The sequence below is a fragment of the Myripristis murdjan genome, chromosome 14 (genome assembly GCF_902150065.1).
Source record: "Myripristis murdjan chromosome 14, fMyrMur1.1, whole genome shotgun sequence".
In the NCBI taxonomy this organism is placed as follows: Eukaryota; Metazoa; Chordata; class Actinopteri; order Holocentriformes; family Holocentridae; genus Myripristis; species Myripristis murdjan.
The window spans coordinates 20,799,622-20,825,690 of NC_043993.1; the positions used below are offsets into that span (position 1 = coordinate 20,799,622).

Genomic DNA, 26,069 nt, shown 5'->3' on the forward strand with positions numbered 1-26,069 from the left:
GACACTTTTTCCAAACCTGGCATGAGTGCAAGGGAGCTGTTTGTATCGTTTATACCATCTCTTATGCATGATCCTACACACCACATGGACACTGAGAAATGGTGCAAGGAGGCAGTTGTTGCTTCCCCTGTGTCTACATGCACCATGAAATGTCAGTGTTTGTGTCTCTAGTGTATTTACATTGTGTATATTTATAATGTTTATGGTGCACCTGTATAATAGTCTTTCAAGTGTCCTGTCCAGTGTATACCTGGTGGAATTATTTGTGTGACCTATTATGGGAAACTAATGTAAATGTTAAATTACTTGTCTCTATAATGAACCTGGCAAATAAAGGTGACTTGTCTTTGGACTTGCACGCACACACACACACACACACACACACACAGAGTTTGTAAAGATGCAATCAGTCTTGATTATCTATTCATCCTGCGCTGACTGAGCATCAATACAGTGACTTGCTCACTCCTCCCTCCCAGCCGCTCCAGCAGAATGTCTCAGCCTTCTGTGGGATGCTTGGCGAGCGGCCATGACTGCTCGCCCTTTGTGCTTTTGCAGCTGTTGTTCTATTGTCGATGTGGTTGTTGTTGTTGTTGTTGTTGTTATTGTTGTTGTCCTTGTGGCTGTGGTCGTGGGTGTTATTTCAGTAGGTGGGCCTCCCTCTTCTTCTGGAGCTTTCAGCGTTGATACAGGACACACTCTCAGCGCAAATCTTACTCAGTTGGGTAGAACAAACCTGCCATGTTTTCACAAGCACATCAGCAAAAATGCATTTTGACGAGAAGGATCTGGTCCATCCTCCCAGTGACACTTCTAGCCTCCTAACCCCATCTCAGCTTTCTCTCTTGCATCTTCTTTTTCCCTGTCTGACAATTTCTGCCTGTCTGTCTCTCTCTCTCCCATCTCTTTCACTCATATTGCTTGAGGAGACCATAAAGAGAGCCAATGTCCAGCTCCGGACTGCACTGGATTCTAAGTTGGGTGAGAAAAGGGCTGAGGTGGTAAAAGTTAGTAGGAGGTCTGATCACCTCTATAAGAGCTGTGCTGTGAAGCGTTGAAGCCCCAGTGGACTGCTGCTGCCCACGTTACAGTCTTTAAATAAAACTCTGCCCTGATTATACTCCTCTCTTCCCAGCACAGCGCTCTGCCTCAGACTCAGGCAGCAGAAGGCAGCTCGCCTGCATGGCCTAGATGCAAAGTCCAGCCCAGCCCAGCCCAGCTCAGCTCTGTGCGGCACACAGAGCAGGATAACAAGGAGACTGGGTGATAAAACATACAGATCCATACTGAAATACTGTCATAAAAGTGAGTGCAGTCAGGTTATAATGATCCAGGTGATCCAGGTGTCATTTACCTCAAATTACAGGTGGTTTTACCCAGTAGCCTCAGTCAAACCTTTCATCTACACAGTATTAAATACCAATAAATTTGATGGGCCTCTTAAAAAATGTCTTAAGAAGTCATTTAGTCTGTGCTATATTTTTCTGAAACAAGCATGAATCTACCAGTGGGGTGTAATAATTTCATTTGTTTCCTGTGCAAATCAATTCTGTTTTTCTTTTTCAGACAAGCGACATTATAGAGTGGAGTCACCCACCTTATTTCAAGATTACTCATGTTTGATGTAAATTCTCAAAACAGGTGGAAATGCTTCAGAAACACGGGAAATGATGTCACCTGTTTGAAAGAAAACAAGATTTTAAGACTCTTGTTAACTGGGCTGAATGACTTGTCAAGAAGGGCATTTTTTGCAGTGTTCATCACCGTATAACCTTATTTTATGACCTGAATGGAGAAAAAGAATAGACCTCTCCACTGGCACTGGCCCTTTGTTGCTGTGCAGCCTGGCTGACAGAAAGAAGGTGAAGGCTGGTTGACCTAATGCATGGATTTGCCTAACAAATGATGGCAGGTACGGATGGACACGCAAACGTGGTTGAGATAATGCAGAGTGAGGCTGTGGTTTCTGTGTGTCAGACACACTGTTAGAGCCTCATGAGCATGCCCTGATATGGTAAAACATTCAGCAGCTTCAGGGAAAGTAATGCAAAAATGTCCTAATCATTTAGAGGGAATGCTTTCTGAGACGGTAACGTTACGTGTTTAACAATCAAAGTTAATGTCTGAGCCCTGAGCAATAGGCTAATTCAGTTCATAATGAAGGGTAATTATTTTTTAGATAGCCATTAAAATATGTAAAAATGTTTTTTAGTGTTATCATTGGATGTAGAAACCATCATGAAACTATGAGAATCTAAAGTCCTTTCTGTGTGGAGAGAGGCCTATCAGTTAATTTCTCCTGAGTCAAACTATCACTTTTGCTGGGAATTAAAACTTTCTTTCACATGTGAGAGTGGGAGTGATCCAATCAGAACGTGACCTCAGCTTTTATTCCTCCCGCCTCGGTTTGATTGGCATATCAGCTGCAATTGTTGTCCTGCTCTTGCCTCAACAAACGGTAATGAGTACAATTATTACCTTTTTTAAAACAGCATGCCAATTTTATGCTGTTCCTGGATATAAATGCAACATATTATTGCACACTGCGGCATCTGTGGCACATTTACAACAAGGTTTATTGATGGGCATTGTCGTTATCAAATAAAGTTTAGAAACAGTGAGTCAAACCTCCTCTGCTGAGTCCGAGATGTACGAGGGGATATCAGGATATAATTTGGATTTAAGGATATCTGCCTCTAATTTAGATGTTAATGAGCAAGCGTAAGATTTGATTATGTGATTAAACCCTTAGTTTAAGGCCCAGCACTTGATGTGAAGGAATATTCTTGGCATGACACCTCCAGTGCAATCAGGTGTAAATTTTCCACCCTGGCACTCACTCCCATGTAAACTGCAGCCCATCTGATGTGACTGCGATACTGTACATCTACAGGGAATCAAATTGTTCAGAAAAATTTAAAGAAGGACAATAAGGAAGTTGAGTTTAAAGATGTGTTGAAAGGAAGTTCCCTGTGTGCACAGCCTATTTTTGGACTCCATTACAGTTTGTGTAATGGAAATGTTCAGGTTTATGTGTGTAGTTTCACACAGGTGGTGAAGACAGCCGACTCTTAAAGGCACTGACAAAACAGCTGCCTTTGACAGATCGCCAGAAAGCTGCTTATTACAATACGAGTGCATTAACTCTCTCTCTCTCTTTCTCTCTCTCTCTCTCTCTCTCTCTCTCTCTCTTAGAAAAAAAAGTTCACTGTAAAAATATGTCCATCTTAACAGGTCTAGTCTCACAATTTAATCTCATATTTAGTGTTAATCCCACTTGTTTCTATTGTAATTTTCATGATACTAGTGGCCTGATATGTCATAATCTGCCATGTGTTTACTTTTCCCCAGAAAAAATCCTGAAACAAGTGCACTGGACACAAGTGGTGACTTTTGATATGAAATAATAATAATTTTCCCTTCAATCAAATGTAATCAATATGGTTTCCCAACCAGCAAAAAGGGGTTTTAGGGACACATACACAAACCACAAACACATGCACAGGTTCAATGCTCCAAGTTAACACAGTAATAATAGACATACCCATTAACTATTAACCAGCTCCTATTTATCTGTGCTGTTGCTGCTTTGTCTGTCAAGGTCACTGGAGAAAACGGATACAAAGCCAGGAGGGCTCTATTAAAAAAGAGGGAATTAAAAGTATCACCTTTCATAGTCGTGACTCCACTAGACCATCTCCGTCCAAGAGAATGGGTTCTAGTGCAGTGAGCAGCACATCAGGACATTACACTGTAGAGCAGGGCTGCAACTTAGTGATAGAGTTACAAGTAGACCACTGCAGCACATTGCTGTGCATCAAAGTGTGACCTGAATCTGGGTAAGTGGATGTGGAACAAGTGAAGCACGAGTTGCAGCAGACTGTTAACATTTTGTTAGGTTTGAAAGTCTGGGATGAGAATGGAAATATCAGATATGGACTTAACTATATGAACTGGAGATTTATACATCTCAAAAAAAAAAAAGAAAAAAGAAAAAAGAAAGAAAATCTTTGTGTGATTGTGCATGCTTCCTGTGTGTCTGACCTTTCCATTTAAAACCATGTGAGTTTAAAATCAGGCAGTGAGATGTAGAGATGATTGTCATTCGATCATGGTGATTTACCTCTGGCTTGCGTAAATCTGGTGTTGTTCTCTTACAAAGGAACACAATTGAGAGGCTTATTTAACATCAGGGATGACATGCACAGCTTATTACCTTAATTAGATCCATAATCTGCACTGTAGTGCGCCGGAAAACAACAAAGGTCCTCCACATGTGTCACATGCCTTTAGTCCATGCATCTGACTTTATGACCTTCACCATGTCAGTCTTCCACATCAATGTCACCATCCCTTATATTAAAATAAAAATCAAAATAAAAAAAAATGAACCGGTGAAGTGTGCAATGTTTTGCTGTACTGTGTGTGTGTGTGTGTGTGTGTGTGTGTGTGTGTGTGTGTGTCTATATCCCAGATGTTTTCCCATGGAAGCTGACTGCAGTGCTTCAGCAGCTCTCCTACTTCTAGCAGCAGTGACCTTGCAGAACAGAGGGCAGGATATTATACTGCATAATATAACTGCTCTACCTCCCAAACCTTTATTATACACCTTCCCTTCTCCCTTTTCTCTTTGTGTCTCATCCATCAGCCTTATAAACACCATTATGTGGATATATGGTGAGTGCAGGCTCAGATGAACAAGCTGTATCACTGCAGGAGGCAGCTCCACTTGAGAACAATCCACAAATGTTTCCGAAAGTATCTGTTTTGGATGCATGATAGCACACAAAGTGCATGTGTGTGCAAGTAGACTGCAAGGAGTCACTGCATATGTCTTATGTGTAATGTGCGTCACAGATTTCCAAGATCTAGTTTACCAGTTAGTATTTGTTCATCCTAATAACATCCCACAGTCCTGAAATAGCTTGAGACACATGTGGAACTCATTGTATTAATAAGACCCACGAAGAGAAGAGCAGCCGTTATGAAGCAACTGTGCTTTTGTTCATCCAGTGACAAAGCAACAGGATCAGAAAGATGAGTTAAAAGTTTTCCCGTGACATATAAAACCATGTTTGTAGGCCTCTTTGTTCTGGTATGCTCCATGTCTGACTTCTGGCAAGCACTTTACAATACAGAAAACGAATAAAAGACCAGAGGAAGACAAAGGATAAGGACACAGAGAAAAAAGGAGGTCAGGAGGACAGATTAAAAAAAAAAAAAAGAGCAAAGAGAGGACAGAGAAACATCTTTGTCCTCCAGGTGTGCAGGTTGGTTGGTTCATCCGGCGTGGGCAGCTGGCTCTGCAATGGAGAGACCCAAACAGGGACTAATGGAAGTTTTATGATTCTCTCACGGCTTTAACCTGTCTCTCAGCCACTGCCAGCCTCCTACAAGAAATAACATCACAACAAGCAGCCCTCCTGTGTCACAGAAGATGAGCTAAATCAAAGAAAGCAATGAAGAGGGAGAGAGAAAGAGAACAGTGTGTGTGTGTGTGTGTGTGTGCATGTGTGTGAGAGAGAGAGAGAGAGAGAGAGAGAGAGAGAGAGACAGAGAGAGAGTCTGCACAGCTGAAGGTGAAGCTATCCTGAGGATATTTCTCTCTTGATCTTTGCTACATAAGTTACATGCCTAGAAATGTTTTCCACCAGAAAGGAGGAAGCACAATACACAACCTCAACTTTGTTTGACATTTGTTTGAAAAACAAAGGAGGAAGCCAATGACGACCCACTTGAGGTTTTAGAGTCCCCACTTTCGTCTAGAGCTATGTTTACACTGAAGCTGGAGAAAGAATCAACACACTGTACAATTTTGAAATTGGGTAACTAACATTTAGTTTGGCTGTCATTACAACGCAAACATCCATTGGCTCCCTGTACCCCCATTGATATAATTAACAACTTTAACTCCTCTAATCCTATGGTGGTAGAAGCTAGAAACTTGACTGTCCACAGTTTTGAGAGCAGTCACTGAAAAGCAGTGGTCTGTCTGACAAGGTTGTAGCTAGATCATGGCCATTGCCAGTTGCTGGGGCAATGCTAAGAGATTCCTTGTGGCTGCTAGGGTGTTACTTGGTGGTTGCTAGGTGATTACTAGCGGTTGTTATTTGGTGGTTGCTAGTTGATTTCTGCTTGCTTTGTGTTGCTAAGGTGCTTGCTAAGGTGTTCTCTTTGTGGCTGCTGAGGTGATTACTGGTGGTTGATAAGGTGTCACTAGGTAGTCGGTCAGTGATTACTGTTGGTTGCTAGGGTGTTACTATGCGTCTGCCAGGTGATTACTGGTCGTTGCCAAGGTGCTACTGTGTAGTTGCTAGGTGATTACTGGTGGTTGCCAAAGTGCTACTGTGTAGTTGCTAGGTGATTACTGGTGGTTGCCTGGAGAGGTGGTTGCTAGGTGATCAATGTTGGTTGCCAGTGTGTTACTCTGATTGTTAGTTGATTAATGGTGGTTGCTAAAGTGTTACTAAGTAGTCATTATTATTACTGACTGCTGGTGGTTGCTAAGGATGGGAGAGGAGGAGCAAATACAGCTGCCATTTTGCCCTGTAGGTGCCCTTTTCAGATTGAAAGAGGCATTGCCAACACTAAAAACCTGAGGAGGTATGAGTGAAAAGGGGCTTATAACCACTCATCACTTCATTTATGCAATATTAATTCCACTACATGTACATATAGGCTGTTTAAACCTGGCACACTTGCTTTACCTCTCTTCAACAGCTTACACTGGTCTGCAGTGAGCATTTAAGGTGATGTCCTTTCTATAAAATCAAATAACACTTCTCCTACTTCTTTTTATCCAAGCTGTTCAGAAAGAAAATATCCGGAGCTGCTTTGGACAGAAAAATGGCCAAATTTATGAGAGATGCCAAACTGAATTAAGAAACAACCATTAGGGTCTAAAGACACAATTTCGCACCTCTCATTTCTTACACCAGTAACGGTGCAGTTACTCTTCATCTGAATAGGTGCCATATTTGGAAAAAAAGGAAGCCAATCGAGGGATTCTCATAACACCTCCTCACTTTCAGCAGCCCAGTGCAGATTCACTTGAAATTTTTAAGGCTCTCTGAACCTCATAGATTTGATTATTGATTGTTTATGCAGCTTCTGGAAGAAAGTGGAAATTGTAGACAAAGAACACTTAATTTGTGCAAAAAAAAAAAAAAAAAGAAAGAAAAATGTTTTCCTATGTTGTACTGAAACATTTTTTTTTCTTAGTTTCTGGAAACTGGACATGAAAGCTAAATTGCCAGACAATGAAATGGTTTCAGCAGACAGTTTACACTGATTAGAGACAGAAAAAATGGGAGTTACAGGCAGCAAAGGTGTCAGACCGAATTCAAAACCAAGATGTCACATTGCTTTATGTAACTCAGTCACCAACACACTCCAGAAGTTGACCTTTGAGAGAGTGTTGACACTGCCTGTTTCAGAGGCTACGGATGCTACTGATAGACAGAGATAACAAACAAAGCAGAAATAAGCAACAACAAGCACGATTAATTTTAAGATATGGCATCAGAGCTTGAGTGCGTGCGTGTGTGTGTGTTGTGTGTGCTTGTTTGAGCTTTTCACTTCCACCGGCTGCTCTGTAGAAGCAGTCAAATTCCTTGTCCAGACACAAATTGCCAAGAAGGAAATTTAACTCTTTCTAATCCTCGCTTTACTTGTAAAAAAACAGATCACAAGTGATAACTTGAATATGATGTGATGCAGTCATATTCTCAGCGCGCATGCAGCAACATTGCACGGCCAAATTGTGCTTAGAGAGATAAAGTTTTGGATTTTTCTCTCTTTGCTGCTGCACTTGTGACCTTGGCTGTAGTGCAGCCAGAATTTCTGCTGGGCTTGGAGAATGAATGGGTAAAGATGACTTAACTAAACTCTATTTTGGTGCTGTTATTGCTAAAATAATAGGAGCGATTCATCATAAGGAGTTAACACTGGGGGTAGGCGAAGTATAGCAACATCTACCAACCAAAGCCTCGGCTGCTCTCTCTATTACTCATTCATTCCAGCTTGTGTTGAAAATGCTTGGCACTGATCTAGTGTCAGTCAGTTGGTCTGCCATCTCAAGTCCTCAGGATCAATTTGGCTGTCAGTGACCACCACTCCTTGCTTGCCTGGGTCAGGAGTAAACAGACAGGCTTATATTTCACATCAGCTCAGCGCATGGCAGAGCAGGGTGGGCCATCTTTTCTCAGCTCCATCACACTCTAGTGTCACTATCTGCTTTCAGTTACACAGAGCCGCAGCCCTAATGATCTAGATTAGCTAACAGGCTTAGCGCCACAGTTGTCATGTTAGCAGCACCAGCTATCCATTACAGCCCGCCGTCTCCTGGTGCCACAGGTGGTCGTTCCAATAACAGCCTGCGTCTAACCCAGATAGGAGGCAGGCGAGAAATGAGATCAAAAACAGCAAGCTTCCTTCTCCCAGTGCAATCACACAATAGTACGTGTGGAGCTGCTAAATTTGGGAATAGGGCTTGAGAGTGGCTTATTCTTGAAGGGTTATTCAAACTACCCAATTATCCCCAAGCCTCATGGGAGGTGACCTACACTGGCCTCCTTGTCCCAGGTGGGCAAAAGGAAGTAGGTCTCATTATGACAAGAGACAAGGTGGAGGAGACTTCACACCATAGCCTGGCCATCTGCTGCAAACCGGTTCCAGTTTGATCACCCAGACTGTGGACTCGGACCAGGTCAGAGGTCCACGAGGAACGGACAACAAAAGATGGAAATGTGACATCAGAGAGAACTCTGTGGCAAAAGCCCAGTGTGCGACCGACGAAGCCAAATTCAAATGCTCAGATGAAGTAACACTGAGTGACAGAGAGAGTGAGAAAAAGGGAGGATGTGAGCAGCGCCATCATCCCACATCCCAGCACATTTGGCTCTATAATAGGAGTGACACACTGCGATCCAAGAGACCAGAGGAGGGTTGCTAAATTGGAAAAAGGACCTTTGAGTACGAGGCTTGCGGTGGCAACATAACCACGGACGGTCTAGTCTTCACGCTCAAAACAAATGACCACACACGAATGGGGCGTTTGACCACGCGCCTCCGAAATGACGCAGATAACACACTTAGCATATGTCTGGTGACAGCGAGCATCCCTCGACAGGGGAAGGAGGGAAGATCCACAGCTAGAGAGAAAAAAGGGGAGGAGGCAGATGATTCAAACGGGCAGCTTGTCCCACAGCTGACCTTAATATATGCAGTCATAGTTACCTAATTTATCTGAATCATCTAACAGGAACATGGTGTGAGACAAAAGGGGTGCAGTATACTAGCTTAGGTGTGTGGGTATGTTATCGCTAGGGCCATTTTGGAACACATTAACAGTCACCATTATGAATAATTTCATACATTATAATTAAAAATGGTGGGTGACACATATCTGTATATAGTTGAAGGGGCTGTTAACAGAAAGCTTACTAATGAGGTCTGTGATGTAAAAGTGCTGTTTTGTTGTACCAAGTGCACATGGGCTGAAATAACATCTCTTTCTTTTTTGAGAGTTTCACACCAACATGGACTGCAGTGTGAGAAAAAAACACATCTCTCTTTTCTTGTTTAGTGAGATTTTTTTTTTCTTATTCCATACTACTTGCCATTCATCATATATATATTGACCATTTTACAGTGCTGCTCTCAACAGCGAAAAACCTGTACAAGTGGGCACACCATCAGGGTGTCAGAGGTTATGTAATAACATTGCCTCGTCCCAATATTACAGTGACATTCATTCTTTCTTTACCTTCGCAGCTGGGCAACTACTTCTTTTCACCTTGGCTAAGTGAGAGTGCTGGGAAGCTGGGTGAGCAATCAGAGAGGAGACAGCAGGAGATGGGATGGAGGTGAGGGAGGAGGAAGATGAGGAAGGAGGAAGGAGAGCTGACTCACTCAGATGTGGGGGCTTGGTGGCGCAGAAGGGCAGTGAATCATCTGGAACCTTATTGAATATTTCCTCCATTTGATGTCATTACTGCCCCAGCAATCATCACTCCCATCATCAGCACCGTCCCTGAAACTCTAGATTAAAGGGGCAGAGAGAGGAGAAAGAAAGGCAGACAGGGGCGGAAGAAAGGACCTCTGAGGTAAAGCCCAGCACGCTCTTTAGAGGGGAGGAAAAAAAAAAAAAGAAACTGAATTAACAGAGGGCACAACATTATCTTGGTAGGACAAAGAGCAGAGAAAAGGACAGAATTAAAGATGGCAGGATGGAGCCACTATCTGAATGAATGAGGAGGGACGGCTGTAATAAAAGGCAAAGGATGGGGCTTATATTCTTTGAGATAAAAGGGCTAGCAGGAGCATGAAAAGAGGCTATTGATGGTGCTAGAGCTTTGGGCCAGCTTTGTCTGAATCCATAGATCCAAAGTCATATTTACCAGCAAGGGAAAGCTGGTTTAAAATAGCCTGTATCAGTGGCTGGGATTAAGTGTGTAAGCTGTGATCAATGTTGGTGAGTGATCAAAATTGTTGTTGCACAAAAATTCTCTGTTGAGCCTATACGCATACTTGAAAAAAAAATCACAGTGAAAGACATAATCACATTTTCTTTCTTTTTCTTTAATTAGAAATGGATCACATTTCAACCCAAGCAGTACTTTTTTCACCTTTTCTTTAATGTGCCATGCATACAAAATCAGAATCAAAGTGTCTATCCTTTAGTGACCAATATATTAAAGTTCATATTTGTAAGGGGTTGATATGAAAGTCTTTTTTTTTATCACCTGTGCAATTAACAATATTCACAGATATGTACATTCAAATCAGTCAGCCTCAAATATCAAGCATCCTCACAAAAAGAAACAAACATTAAAAGTAAAAAATTAGAAAAGCTCAAATTAAACAATATATCTCTTTTAAAATATAATTCGAGACATTTCCAATAACATGGAGTTAAATTATGATTGCTTCATCTTTAACCGTAGGCACGTGGTGGATAGGTGAGGTGTTGTAGAACTGAACTGAGAGACAAAGCCACGCAGAGGCAACCGGTCTCTCCCACTCTCCCATCGCAGCTGATGCTTGTGTAAACAAAAACACAAAACTCTCCTACAGTCCTTACCAGACAACTTCAAAAGAAGAAGAAAACAACAACGAGCAAACAAAAAAACAAACAAAAAACAAACAAACAAACACAGATTTCCAAAGATTTCCTTCGCTCCAGCTTCTCACAGGGCAATCTGATATGTGATAAATAGAGAGAAGGAAGCCCCACCAGGTTCTCTTAAAAAGAGACATTTCATGGCTCACAATAATGGGTTTCTTTGGCATACACCACTATGTCTTCCTAGAACAAAAATAGGAGTCTCTGTCTAACATAAGTAATAGAATACTCAATGTTAAACAAAGTCCACCAAACTGTCGGCTCCATAACAAAAGATTTTCTTGAGTTTGCCTGTGGGACATTTTCAGGTTACTGGGTGACAAATATAAAAATGTAACTAAATTAAAAATCAAAATTGTAACTTAAAATCCTAATTCTCTCAGATTATGTAATGACACTGATGTCTGAGGGAGTTTTGTCACTGTGGAAGCAGGATGTTGTGATGTTGTTGCTCTGTGTTGCTGCTTTCTGGATGTGAACGCATACAGTACAAAACCCAGCTTAAAAAAGTGGGCTGGAGCGCCATAACCTTCAGTAAAATTAAAGGAACATTTAAGCAAGTCTCACACCAAATATCTGTGTTAGTGTAGAGGTTGAAGTAATGCGCTCTTTGTCAGCTGGAAGGTGTTCATCTTTGCCAACTCACCACATTACAGGTGTGTTACTAGTGAAGGAGTGAGTGAATGAGTGGGATTATGTGAGTTGTGCAATCACCTGTGTGTGTGTGTGTGTGTGTGTGTGTGTGTGTGTTTATCAGCCTCAGTTGCCAACAATTATGCAACCTAACAGAGACAATGTGAGAGGAGCCACCATTTCATGTATTTGTGGAAATCTATGTGATATTATGACACGATACTAATCTCACATTTTGTGTGATGTATGAGGTATGGTGAATTCATTCTGTGTTGTAATGGGAATCTATTATATTTTTCTTTCATTTTATTGCTGTAAAAAGCTGAAACCATAACCCTTTGTGCAATAAAATCTCAAACAGAACTATACCTATTGGTATATATATAAAAAAAAAAAATCATGAATGAAGCACTGGATAAAACTGAAGGCCTTTAAGAGTTTCAGTCTTTCAAGGACTCGAGGTGTTTTTTTTTTTTTTTTTGTTCTTCATTTTCATGAATGTCTTTTGACATCATTATGGACTTTCATTTATTCCACAGAGTGAAAATAATTCAGCGTACTGATACAATAATATCGAGGAATGTATTACAATATTATTCTATCACTGTTTTACCCCACAGCCATAATGTTAATCCTATGCAAAGTGTACTGCCAACAGTTTTGAAGTGGGGTGCAGTGGGCATTAAACTTGTGACAAGAAGTTACAGACAGTTGCACTATAATACATGTATAAGATATGCATGATGATATATGTGTTTTATAACTGGAATTTTATAGTCCAACACTGATTATTTGTCAAGTAACCCATACGATCCTTTAACAGTGGTGCTAAAAAATGCCAATGTCTACTTTTGTTCTAAGAGGAAGGACAGAAGGAAGAAGGGAAGGAAGCAGGGGAGGAGTTGAGGGAAGTAGTAGGTCAGTCCTCTCTCCCCATGGTGACTAATGAGACTCCACTGTCCTGGACTGTATTTTTAGGCTGCTCTACATGTCCACTGAGACGAGCAAGTCGGCAAGGTGACCTGCTTTCACCATGATCAATTGTGTAACCGAGGCTTGTGTTTGTTTAGAACAAAAACTGGACAGAAAAAAAATAAAATAAATTAAAATAAAATAAATAAAAACACAAGAATTTACTTCCCCTTCAAAGTGGCAAATTTGGCACACTTAATCTACTTTAGCACAGCATCTTCAAGTAAAAACTTAATTTTAAATAAAAAAAGAAAGACACTCGGCAATTGTTCCTGTTCCAGTGAATGCACATGCTGATATACTGGATGAACCTAAGGCAAAAAGGATTGTGAATAAGTGTGGAAAGTGCTCTTCGAGCCCCCCTCCGCAGCAAAAGTCCAGAGTAAATGGAGAGTTAACAGTGTAGGTGTATGTGTATATGTGTGGGGGGTCCTGTTAGAAGGAAAGCATTTGACGGTAGGGGAGGCTTTCCTTTCTCACCCCTTCGATTCTTGTTCAAAATGAACCAGCTGAGTCAGGACGTGTCTCCTTCAGGCTGCTCTCATTCGTCCTCGCCCTGGGCCTCTCATGGGGACATGTTGAGCAGCTTGGTAGATTTATTGGGGTAATTGATAGCCAGGCTGATGGCAGCGATGTTCTTCAGAGCCTGCACAATAATAATAATAATAAAAAAAAGTAAGTGAGTGAGCCAGTATGTGAAAGCGAGAATAGAGAAGAAAATGAGCGGGGAAAGAAAAGCAAGGAGAGTGAAGCTATAAAATCGGAGGTGAGAGACCATCAGTTTCTCACAGTGGCACCTTAGCTGTGCGCTGCATGTTGAGTAATGACAGAGGGAAGAAAGCTCTGTTTTATTGATGAGGGTTTTTTTTATCAGCCTGTGATAAGCTAAATCATTTGTGTCACCTTATCTAATAACTCAGCTGTTTTACAGCACCGTGTTGCCGATCCTGGACGTTTTTTTTTTTTTTTTTTTACTCATTGGCCTTTTTGATGGACAAGTGCTGCTGTGCTGGATGGATATGTGTTACCATGGCGACGTGGGAAGTAGAGCAGGTGTGAAATGTATGAACAAAACCTAACTTGTGTGATAAAAAAAAAGTTAATTTCTAAAGGTGAGTGTGTCTTTCATTTCAGGGCTTCAAGGCCATGGAACAATCTGCTTGAGGAGAAAGCTTGTAAAAAAAAAAAAAAAAATACATTTTTATAGATTTACCTTGATCCGATATTAATCACCCTTTTACCTGTTACTTTAAAACTTGTTTTCTTTTTTACTTTCACGTTATTTAAAGAATTCCGTTTTTATTTCACAGATTTTCAGTTTCGTTGGGATACAATGCTGGCTTGCTGAACATATTATGAACCTGCCGGCTGAGCTACTGGAGCTCTCTCCAAGTCACAAAGGGCAGGCAAATGATTCAGTTATTTCCTCTCAAGTGTTGGGGGCTAATGGTTATACCCTCCTCTTGCCCTTCACCATTAACGCCATTCAATCATCCATAACCTTTGAACACTGCTTAAAGGATTCCTGCCCAGGCAATTGCCCTGCAGCTGAATACTCCAATCTGTTATATAGTGGCTGCTGATCAGGCTTTGTTAATTCAGGAGGCTTGGTGGACAAATTCCTCTGTAATATTACATCAAAAATGCAAGGATGGAACATTGTTATTTGGAGTTAACTGAGCAAACCTTGGAAAAAAAAAACACAGAAAAAACAGGGAGAAGCAGAGTAAAAACACATCAGTATGCCATACAACATGAGACACTGAAATTATTCAATCAAAACAAATGGACGCCTTTGGGGGAACTGCACATTAGAAAAAAACAAGTGAGATGGTATTATGTGTTGAAGACTATATTGTTTAGATGGGAGCAGAGCTTTTAAAACATGTTTTCCAGCCCTGCTAAAGTGAACTCCTGAACCGCGCATCATCATTATCATCGTCGTCACGAGTCACGACTGCATAAAAGTCACCTATGATTTTGTTTTCAACCTGACAGGTATTAGGTAACCCGTACATCGAGCCACCCACAGCTCCGGTGCTTTTCCACCACCTCCCTGTTCTCTCCTCCTCTTGACTCCCTCCAGGCTCGTCTGCTGTGTTACAGGGGTCCACAGTTACACAGAATACTGTTGCTCGCTCCACCATGAATGCTAATGGACTGTAATTACCAAATACATTAGTCCTGAGTGCAGCCCACACACGTTCAAAACAAGGGGAGGGGGTTGCCGCGGGATCTGCTGGGTGTCAACAGCTTGGTGATTCACTAGTAAGAGAGACTCGGCCGCCAGTTGAGTCACAGTGACTGAAGACCGCTCGATCAACGGGACTGTGTGTTTAAGAAAGACTGTTGCATAATATCACAATACTTCAGGGTACTCATCAAGGATACTTTATCCAAGCCTACATCACGGCTATTACCACCCATGCCAGACAGCAATACAGCATTGAATACTTCCACTATACATTCAATATTTTTCCTGCAAAAATTTGAGATGGATTTAATGACGAGATCACTTTTGATGTCAATACAAGAAAGTCATCTGAGCAATATGCATATGATATTAGGACTAAACGATTAGATGCAAAGACCAAGAGATAGTGAAAGTCTTACCAGTGCAGTGTGGCTGAGGAGCTGCTCGTCAGTGGTCATGCCTAGCAGGTACTCCTGAAGGATGCCCTGTGACTGGATGACACATCAAAGGTTGGTTACAAGCAAATCTTGCACCACACTCTCAAGTGCAGCTTGCAAAGAAAGACAGATAACCTCGCAGGCCAACTCATGAATGGAAAGGAACTCCCAAGACAGACTTGTTTAAGAGGTTACATAAGGGATCTAAAAAATGAGGCCTGGTTCCCTAACCACTCTTCATCTCCATCTCAGCATCAAATTGTACGGTGGAATGTTGGAAAAATCATTCAAAATTACAAACAAATCAAAGAGCTTCCACCAAAGTCAAGAGGGGGAGACATACCTTGGGTTACATAAGCACAGAGGGTTGGGGAACACAGATAAAACTTCAGAGAGGCTAAATGAGCTGAGACTGGTCAAATGGAGCTTTTACAGTGCAGCAGACACAGTCCAGAGCCCCGGCCTGCCATTCATCTTGCAGCACCCCAAATGTTTATGCTGGGGAACATCCTAGGACGATTTGTACTGTCAGTAGTGCATGACATCCCATTTTGATCTCTAAATATAACTTTCACTTCCTGGGGTAGAAAGTTCAATGTATCTCAGTGGATGTGGCCTCAGCTGCACTTGCATATTATGAGCGAGGTCTGAAACTGAAATGTGAACAGCACCGGCCACTAAACCTTTCAAGGGTTCAAGTTCAAGTTCTTGTCCCAATAAGGTCAGGCGGTCTCCATGGCCTGTCAGGATGCTCATCAGCTCACTGTGTTTTTGCAGCAGTGTCAACACAGAGCTGTTGAACTAGGCTGTGTGTCGTCACACCAGTTGAGCTCAAAAGTCAACATTAAGTGTGAGCCATCAACCAGAGTCTGCACTAATCCTTCATTTTTTATGAGCATGGTAACGACAGGTGGTCCACCTCTTACTTTGCAGGTACACACAAGGTCTATTCATTGGGTCACACATGACAACAAAGATAAGTTCCATTATTTAATTCAATTTTATAAGGGATGAGGTGCTTTGGCCTTTAAAAGCGTCTAAGGTTGGACCAATACATCAGCCGACTATGAACATCGGCCCACATCAGCTTTAAAAAGCAATACTCTACCAGTCCGAAAAGTAATTTTGCTAACAATATTAGCAAATGTGGCATATTTCTGATCAAGTGGCTCACCTGTTTTGAGTGCATACCACATATCACGGCTAATTCCTGACCGCAAGGGCCCAGGTTCAGTTCTGAACCAAGCTCCTTCCTGCATGTCATCCCCTCTCTCGCCTGCCTGTCCTGTCTCCTTCTACTGTTATTACCCAATAAAGCAGTAATGCAAAAAAGGGACAGCCTGTCTGAGGAGCCGAACCTGTTTTGCACCTGCATTTGGGTTATGAATCTTCAAAAAACATACTGTTCTATGCCTATTAGTGTCCCTTCATTTTTATTTTAATCACACAACAGTCCTGCCTGGGAAGACTAGTCAGAAAAAAAAATCATCTGAGAATGACTGCACATGTGAACAAGTCCTACAACATTATAGCTCTATCCAGTTTCGTTTAGATCTAGTCTTGGTGCTGCAGTGGCATGTGTAACCTACTTTCTCACTGGCTTTATTTGAGCGCAACTTACAGCCCCATTTTGCAACTTCATGTAAAAGTTTGAACCACATCCTGAACCAACCAGAGTGCAACACCAAGCACCACTCAGAGGGCAGCAGAGGGGAAGAGGGAGGAGCCACGGCACACAGCATTGAGGATTTTATCTTTTTTCAAACTGACATCAGGAAATTCACTGTCCAATCAGCAAAACACTGAAATTTCTCTCCTACAACTGGTGTTCTTTGACAATTTGGTGGTCTTGTACTTCTGTCTGAGGGGCACAGATGGAGATCATTGCCCAGTGGGTGGACAGGTGAGGTTGTGAATGAATTGCTGAAAGTATCCACAAGAAATGATTGCAAAATTTGGATGGAAAAAAGAGAATGGGTTAACTCTTACATAGTGAAATATTTACTGTAGTGTGGTCCTGTTCAAGGAGCTTAACCCCAAGCTACAGGCGTGAATATGTGCTTGGGTTACCTCCTGCCATTAGAGCCACCCAGAATTTCTCTCCCTCACTAACTAACAAATTGATAGAGGGATTAATGGAATGAGCAAATGAATTAATAAATGGTCTAGCTGTCAGTCACCTCTGCTAAGCCCCTCCCCTCTGAGCATTTCAAGCTCATAGGAGCTGCTGTGACTAAGCTTTAAATGGACTCTGCAGCAAGCACATTTGTGAGGTGCTGCGAAAAGGCAGGTCATGCTCTCTGGGATGACAAACAGGCTGCTGGATTGAGGCGCTGGGATTTACCACACATCCACTATCTATCACTGCTTTCACTCGGTTCGCTGTGTGGTGGAGTGCCTGTATGTCCATGGAGGCCATCCCAGGCCAAACTCCATCCCTTTTCCCCCCCATATGCCTTTGCCCTGCTGAATACTGCTACTGCCCCCTGGTGCTATAGGACAAGCACTGCTCCAGCTGAGCCCCCCATTCTTCTCACGTGCAACGCTATCCAGCAGCTGCACATGCAAAAACCATCCATATACCCAGCAGGAAGCACTGAAATCCATCCTGGGTGACATGTCAAAGGATGAAATTTCACTGTCAAGAGTGGCAGCCTCAGGCTGCACTGGCCAGATCTGAATGGAAGATGAATGGTACTCACTGGTTAAACTGCATCTACAGATGGCAAACTTTACCTTCTGGCTGATGGCATGCTCATAATCCTTCAGACTTTTCTTAATTAATAATTCAAGACAATTGAGAGTGAGCACACATGCACATCGCACTAAAATGGATAACGTCTCTTCCTCTCTCCAGTCATTCAGTAGGGAGCCAGTGTGGCACTGTGCTGTCTGGCAGATGGCAGGGCTGGGCGTTGGCCCTGAGCCCAGCGGGGAACAGGTGGGCCCAGGAAAAACATGCTCATTGCACAGAGAGTGAGTAAAAGTGAGGAGAGAGAGAGAGAGAGAGAGAGAGAGAGAGAGAGAGAGAGAGAGAGAGAGAAATGCTAAAAATGTAAGGGTAAGGGTAACGGGTAATGAAATTTACCCTTATCATTACATTATCATTCCTTTCATACTCACTGACTTACGGCTAGTTAGCCCATAAGCAAAACGCACCCTGGAGAGATGCTCACAAATAAATTAATTTAGGAAGACAGATTAACCAATAATCTTAGTTAACGGGCTACTGCCTTGATTCATTAACATCATTAAAACTAACATTTTTCTAAATAATGTCTTCATTACAGCAAATATTCAAAGGAAACACATCATCACAACTGGATGAATGGAGATATAATTCCATGTGGTGTGTGTGTGTGTGTGTCACTCACAGTGGCCCTGGCCTCTGCGATGAAGAAGAGTTCAGTGAGTGCTCTGTGAAGGGGCAGCAGCACAGTGATACTGGTGGGATCCTGGCTCAGGCTGTTCTCCATAGACATGAAGAGCTGCCACAGAGGTCGCAGCAGTGTCAGCTCACAGGCTCTGGAGTGCAGGCAGATAAATAGTCAGACAGTCACACAGCTGCACACAGACACACCAGGACAACAAACACAATACTTGTAAGACCTTAGGAAAGCCAAGCCCTGGCTCATAGACAATCAGTAGTAGGCACTGTGGAAGTCTCCCCTTAAACACTTATCCCATCTCCTTACACTGCAGACAACTCTTGCTTGGATGTTAAACAGCAGAACCAAAATTGTCCACTTGAAAACAAATATTAATGTCTTTCAGCCAACATGTTATGTTAGTATGCAGTGAATACGAATGCACTCATAATGGTTGCATCTTTTCACAATTAAAAAAGTATGATCTTTATAAGTTCTTACAAAGGCCTTTACCTTTGCAAGATCCTGGATAAATGGTTTAGCTATAGTCAGTGGGAAAAACAGCTTCAAGTGCACTGAGTCACAGTGATATTTATCACCATGGTCACACAAGGGCTGGGTGTCAAACTATGCAAATTCCTAAACACATCCTTTACCTCATGTCCCTTGTGATGACAGAACATTAGGCCTTTACGCAAATCCTGTGTTTAAGTCTTATCCTGTGTCCTACATGAAAACTGGATGCTCTCAGGCAACCTTACAGTGTTTACTAGAATCCAGGTGAATGTGTGTGATGCCAAGTGACAATGGTTGTGCATATTTCTTTGGATGATTGATTTCTTTTCTTTATTTCTTACAAAGGAAGAAAAGGAGAGACAGAGAAATATATACGCAAATAAGGAACCTTACGTCTGGGATTCACACTGCAGGAGGCGGAGCAACAAGTGAATGGCTTTGAGACGTTGGTTCCCTGTCTGACGACAGGCCACGCCCACCTGCCACTCCCAGATGTCAGCCAATGGGAGGTGACTGAGCACTTGTTCGTCTGCTAACATTTGCTTCAGTATCTCAAAACCTGATTAAAGAAAATCAAGAGTGCAAAAACAAAGCCTGAGGACTTGTTCTAATGTTGTTTTGCATTTTATTAAGTACTTCACAGGGTTGGAAAGATTTGTTGCACAATCAGCAGTTCATCTTTACCTAGGGATTGTCAAGACGGTTTGTGCAAATTCATGAGAAGTGTGTTTGGTCTTAATGTACCTGTCTGGAAGCGTCCTCTGTGGCCTCCTGTGACAGTGAATTTGTAGCCCCACTCTGTGTTGCTCATGTCTGACACAAACCTGTAGTGCAGGGTATCACCTGATAGAAACACACACAGAAGTCACAGGTTGTTAAACAGTCAAAATATTCCAAATGCACACAAGACAAACACAAACACACACTTGAAAAACAGAAGTCTGTTGTCTTACCAGGGATCTCAAAGTCAGACCACTTCTGAGGGGAGCCACTGAAGTTGTGGAGGTCCTGGAGGAAGTCACTGCTGCTGGACATGATGAGCTCATCACAGCCTTCCTCTGTGTAGCAGCGGGAGTCAAATTTCACCGACAGATAGATAGCCCCTGGGATGTGCACCTTGTCCTACAGAGACATACAAAAGACATGCCAATTTTAAAAATGAATAAAAATGAAAGAAAAAAATGAAAAAAAAAAAAAAAAAAAAATCTGCAAGATTTTCCTAAATTATACAATGTCCAAAGAAGATATGAAACATGAGAAAAAAAATCATTTCCACAAAAGATCACGTTCAGTTATGTTTAAAGACTTAAGTGAATTCTAGGGAAAAAGGGCAGTCTACCCACCTCAAAGTTTGTGTTGTTGTCATAGGGGTGTTTTGACTCCCTGACCTGCACAGCCATACCTGGCTCCTCCATAAACTGGCAGGCAGTCAGAGACAGGCTGCACAGCATGCTCTGGCTGCAACCCTTCAGGACCCTCTGTAGAATCTGAGGGATCATGGAATATCAGGATCATCGTAATCATTACACTTTACAAAAGCGTTAATGCAACATACATTAACATTACATATGGTTCAATGGATACACAGACACACTCTCACCCTCTCCCAGAGTGGCCTCTCCTCCAGCTGCATTAACATGTCCAGGATGTAGGCCATGTGGGATGCTCCACTCAGCTCCAGCGCCTCCTCGCTGAGTGCCGCTCCTGCAGGCCAGTCGGCCAGCAGCGAGGCCAGTACATGGCGTGCGTAAAGCGTGGCAATGGCCTGGTTGACCTTCACCAGGTATTGGCGAACTGCCCGGTTGCTGCGCACATCCAGTTCCTTGTGCAGGAGTGCTGAGCTTTTGGTGCGACGCTGCTTGGCATAGCTGAGCTGCAAGTCGCTCTCTGAGTTGGTGATGAGCTTCTGGGCCACTACGTTGATCTCCTCTGTGGCCTTTTCACAATGGCTGGGCTTGGACTGGGGGAGGATGGAGCACTTTTAAAGGAAAATTTTATCCTAAAGCACTTTTTGAAAACAGGATCTGGCAGTTTATATTATATATATTTCTGGTGCCATTCTGCAATTAGCGTGTAATTCCTTATTGTTCTTAGTAAACTCGCAAAATGTGATGCACATAAAGAGCAGCAGCAACTACAGTGGAGCTTAATTGGATAAAGAAGGGAGCTCTCCCTCTCTTAACATTTTGGCAAAGTTGTAAATTTACAAAGAAGCCATTGCTCTTTTATTTTAAGGGGGTTATACTGAAACCTGGCAGCTGATGGTTCTGTTTGGATTGCTATATGCCCTATATGCCCTATTTTATCCACTATCGTATCTGTGCAGAAAATATCTCTCAGTAATGTGACTTTATTCACTTCTGGCTAGTTAGCCATGGAATAACAAAACAACAACAACAACAAAAAAAACAAAAAACATCATCAAACAACAAAATGGCACTGGAAATGCAATGTAATTAGTTAATCACTGTTTTTAAATGGTGATAATATATTTTAGATTTTATATTGATAATTTATATTTTTCCATTAACAGCCCTTCTTTAACAACTCACCATGCAGGACACCACGATCATGTCAGTGTCCACAGCCTTGGTACTCCTCTCCTCAGAGCGCGGCCGCCTAGTAGGCTGCCACTTCTGGGCCAGTGTTCGAATAGTCTCATCTGTTTTGATCATGTCACCATCAAATCTAAGAAAAGATCACACAACCACATTAGCAGCATTTTACTGCAAAACACAACCTTTTATATGGTGATTATGGTAGGAATGTAAGTCAAAAGTACAGTATTTGTTCATGTTGATGCTGACCTCTTCTGCACCTCCAGGAAGAAGGAGTCTGTCCGCTTCATCTGCAGCTCATACATGGCTCGCAAGATGTGCAGAGGGGCGTTTAAGGCATCGTGGGTGATCTGAATTGAACAGAGGGGTTTTACACACTCGCTCCATGCTGTATTGCACAGCGTGTACCATGAACAGCATCCATACTCACCTGGAAGCAGATCTTCGTCTCTTCATCCAGGCCCTCTAGGGGGTCGGGCCGGTTGGGGTCGGGGTCATCGGTGCAGCAGCTGGAGTGGTCTGAGTCTTGCTCCTTGTCCTGCTCTCTCTCATCTCGCTCGGGGTCCTCAGCCATTGAGTGGATCTCCCTCTTCGATGAGTACAGCATGATGGAGAGGATCTCCAGGTCTCGCAGCAACCACAGCTTGCTGAAGCCTGTGCCCTTGCTACACTTCCTGACCAGCAGCTGGGTCAGCCCGGACTGCTGGATTGCCTCCTGAGCCTGCTCCACTCCATGCTTCTACACACAGGAAAAATATGGTGTGAGGACACTATCTCTAATATTATTTATGTTGAGATCCTCTATAAACAGACGCTTAACACTGCAATAATTTTAGGAAATACAATCTTAAATGGGGATTAACTTGCAAATATTGTACATCTGTATACCAGTGGTTACTGGATAACTAAAGCCCCTGTCACACCTGCAGTCTTTCCCTGAAATGTTCACCTCCTGCTTGGGGTCATGTGCCAACAGGAGCTGGGACCGATATTCAGGGAAATCTGTACTGCCAATTGCCCACCTCAAGGCGTATAACATTTTAGGGAAATTGCTAGTAAGGCTGTGTTGAGAATGACAGCAGTAAGATTGCAGGGACAGGCATGTAAAGGGTTATGTCTGTCTGGTGAAAGACACTTTCACGTGGAGCAAGGAAAACCAATCACAAGACTATGCTGATGATGTATTTAAATCTGCGACTTTGTTTGCAGTTGCCTTCTCTTGCAGGTGATTTGATAAATGCAATTTCAAGAATGGCTGGAGACCGGACAGATTCAGAAATAAGGGAGCTACTCTCAGTCTGTGCAGGATGAAATTGATTGATAGCTATCTGGAACAGTTGGAGATGTTGTAGTGTACGAGAAATTAACAGGAATTCTACATTAGCGCAGCATAATGAAGAGCCAAGTCTTCATTCCCTTGTCCCATCTAATCCGGCACAGCCATGGGATGTGTGAAAAGGCTGAAGACAGAATGTTCCTGAATGTAGCTGCATGTGTGAATAGTGAAATTACTGGCTCACACATATACCATGCCTACATTATCTCACTATGTGCTGTAATAATAGGTCATGTACCATGAATTATACACTGAGAGCTAGTCTTCTATATCATCTTGGAAGCTGCACTACAAAAGTAAGACTGATGCCCATGTTTTCACAGTAACTCATGTTTTAAGATGCTAGCAGTTTCGCAGGGTGTCTCAGTTACCTTGAGTGTGTTGTACAGGCCTTTCAGTGCCAGAGAGAGCACCCAGGAGGCCTCCACAGCATCGGGGGAGTTGTTGTCCTGGCTGGTCTGCAGGAGGTGGCTGATAATGGAGGTGAAATTGCTGAGATAGCGGCTGAGCAGGGCCTTCGGGGAGCCTTGACCCTCTGGCTGCCCTGGGAGGCCTGCTGCACTGGAGTCCTGGGGTTGGATCAGTTGGTAGTCTTTCACTGTGAAAGAGAAATTAATCATTTTGTAATTATTTACACAATGACAAAATACTATTAGAAGTAGTATTCCTCCACTGACCTGTTTTCCTCTTGCGTGTCTTAACGTCCACCACTGCAGCATGGTTCTTCTCTGTGAAGTGTTTGAGCAAGATCATGTGGTGCTGCTCATTGGCATTGTCGATAAACACTGACTGGGTGCCCATGCACAGTACCTGACAGACACATAGGGAGTCACATCCAGGTTTTAAAGTCAGGAAGGATAAGACTATGGCTACTGAAAAGACTTAAAATGATTTCTGTAAGATGGTTACAGGTTAATAGTTTACCTCAGGGAAGCCCACTAGTACCAGTAGGGTGAACAGGTTGGTGCGTTTAAGAGTATGTGGCAGCTGATGAACGCAGTGGTCGGTGAAGGCAGCAATGACTGTGCTCCAGTGGGGACATGCATTCAGACTGCGTAAAATGTCTGCCACTGAACATGCCCAGTCCAGACCGATACGACTACAAAACACAGGAAAGCAAGCAACAATAGCAGTGGTAAAGGTTTCTCCTGCAATTGTCAGCAAATTAACACTAGCTTTAATGTTAATACTCAAAATATTACCCCTATAAAAGTGCAAGTATTGGAGGATAATCACATTGCTGTTACAGAAATAAACTGACTTTCTTGGCAAATCACACCAGTCGTATGATGAAGAGACTGGTAGCAGCTTCACATCTAGTGGTACATCATTATTTATTGCACTAGGGTGTTTTTAAGATGATATAAAGCAAGGTTGTATAGTTGGCTAAAAATACACTGTAGTCTATAGAGTTAATATGTGCTGCAGCAAACTGCTGGTGCTATAAACCACTAACATTGTCCAGAATACTGGATTTACAAAGTGGGGGGCAGCTCTTCTTGTTACATACCACTCAATCAATGGGCTCATTTGCCACTAATAAGAGCTGTATAGAATGGGAGACTAACATATATAACATATATTAAACAGATTATATGTGCACATAGTGTGTAGGCTATAGGATAAGCATTGTCCAGTTGTGTTATCGAGGTAAGAATCTTTAAGTAATTTTAATTTAATTTTTTATTTTAATTTTTGTTGGATTTTAAATTTGTTTCACCAGAGTACATGAGAAAAATCATTAACATGGCTGTACAAGATGGGTTGCAATCCATGTAGCTACTATTTGAGTTACAAAGGTGCTGAGGTGCAGACATACTAATGTACAACAAACTGATATTTTCCTCGACAGTATCAAGTCTTTCTTCTTTTACCTGTCTAAGCACACGGCCCCTAAGCTGAAGAGCAGCTGGGTGGTCTTCCAGCCCTGCATGTTTGCGCCAGCTGCCTCTCCTTGGGTCAGCAACTCGTATTTATCAGCCAGGGCCTCTGTCACAGCGGTGTCAGCCTCCATGGGAGGGATACGGAGCAGCAGCTGCCCTAACAGCCCTAGGGTGAGGTGGTAGGTCTCATTGAGACAGCCAGCATTGGAAATGACTGCCCTGAAGAGCTGAGGCAGGATGGAGCTCAGACTGGACAGAGACAGGGTGCTGCCCTAAAGAGAGAGAGAGAGAGAGAGAGAGAGAGAGAGAGAGAGAGAGAGAGAGAGAGAGAGAGAGAGAGAGAAATGTTATCTGGGGACACATGACACAATTTCAGTGTTGTTAATGAATGTATGATATATGGAAAAATGTAAATTGTTTACATTACAGTATGAGGAGTGACGGTATTCATGTTCGAGCAACAACTCTAAAATGGTCTAGTTTGATTGAAAATTTGAACTGGATTGGATAAAGTACTGATGTTTATTTTTTAATGTGTATATTTTACGTATGCTTCTAAAGTCATTGCCTGATGTTTTGTTTCACAGAATCTCCTCAAGGTTAGAATTAATTTCTTCCTGTGAAAAACCATTTGCATGTTTGACTGATGTATTAAGTGCCTATAGCCACTCTGAGTCTGTATATTTTGTTCTTAAGCGCTCTGTGGACATGTCAAATATTTGCCTATGCCTTGTTGGTGGTTAGATCTGTAATAAAGACCCTGTATTTAACAGTTTGTTTATTGCTTTGTAACTTACCTATGCAGCAGTGTCACTGACTCATGATTTTTTTTTTTGTTCCCAAAACAACCCTATAAATGGTCATACCGGTTTGGCTGGTGGCAGCATGGCTGCCAGGAGTCCCAAGATCCTCTCTCTAGAGCATTCTGAAAAAACATGCTCCTGCAGGGGAACCTGGGCCAGTCTTTCCTCTGGATCCTTGACGATGTCAGATGCTGGAGAGGTGACTGTCCCAGAACCAGACTCTGAAGCTGAGAGCAATGAAAAA

General features: G+C 42.5%; 1 protein-coding gene across 4 annotated transcripts in view; it reads right to left on the reverse strand.

Moving 5' to 3' along the window:
* Window positions 1-10,560: 10,560 nt before the first annotated feature.
* The window catches only part of zzef1 (zinc finger, ZZ-type with EF hand domain 1), a 38,156-nt gene continuing 22,647 nt past the window's right edge, over window positions 10,561-26,069 (reverse strand). For 2 of the 4 annotated variants that reach the window (XM_030068410.1, XM_030068409.1), the window contains exons 39-54: window positions 25,889-26,052; window positions 25,014-25,294; window positions 24,064-24,238; window positions 23,817-23,949; window positions 23,511-23,737; window positions 22,234-22,542; window positions 22,053-22,153; window positions 21,798-21,933; window positions 20,846-21,205; window positions 20,589-20,732; window positions 20,199-20,367; window positions 19,990-20,088; window positions 19,639-19,804; window positions 18,736-18,886; window positions 15,344-15,415; window positions 10,561-13,376 (exon numbers count right to left, since the gene is read on the reverse strand). In XM_030068410.1, the coding sequence (XP_029924270.1) occupies window positions 13,296-13,376; window positions 15,344-15,415; window positions 18,736-18,886; window positions 19,639-19,804; window positions 19,990-20,088; window positions 20,199-20,367; window positions 20,589-20,732; window positions 20,846-21,205; window positions 21,798-21,933; window positions 22,053-22,153; window positions 22,234-22,542; window positions 23,511-23,737; window positions 23,817-23,949; window positions 24,064-24,238; window positions 25,014-25,294; window positions 25,889-26,052 (2,768 nt within the window). In that variant the 3' untranslated portion in view covers window positions 10,561-13,295. Of the gene's footprint in view, window positions 13,377-15,343; window positions 15,416-18,735; window positions 18,887-19,638; window positions 19,805-19,989; window positions 20,089-20,198; window positions 20,368-20,588; window positions 20,733-20,845; window positions 21,224-21,797; window positions 21,934-22,052; window positions 22,154-22,233; window positions 22,543-23,510; window positions 23,738-23,816; window positions 23,950-24,063; window positions 24,239-25,013; window positions 25,295-25,888; window positions 26,053-26,069 lie in introns of all 4 variants that reach the window. The other 2 variants (XM_030068408.1, XM_030068407.1) reach the window with 1 other exon arrangement.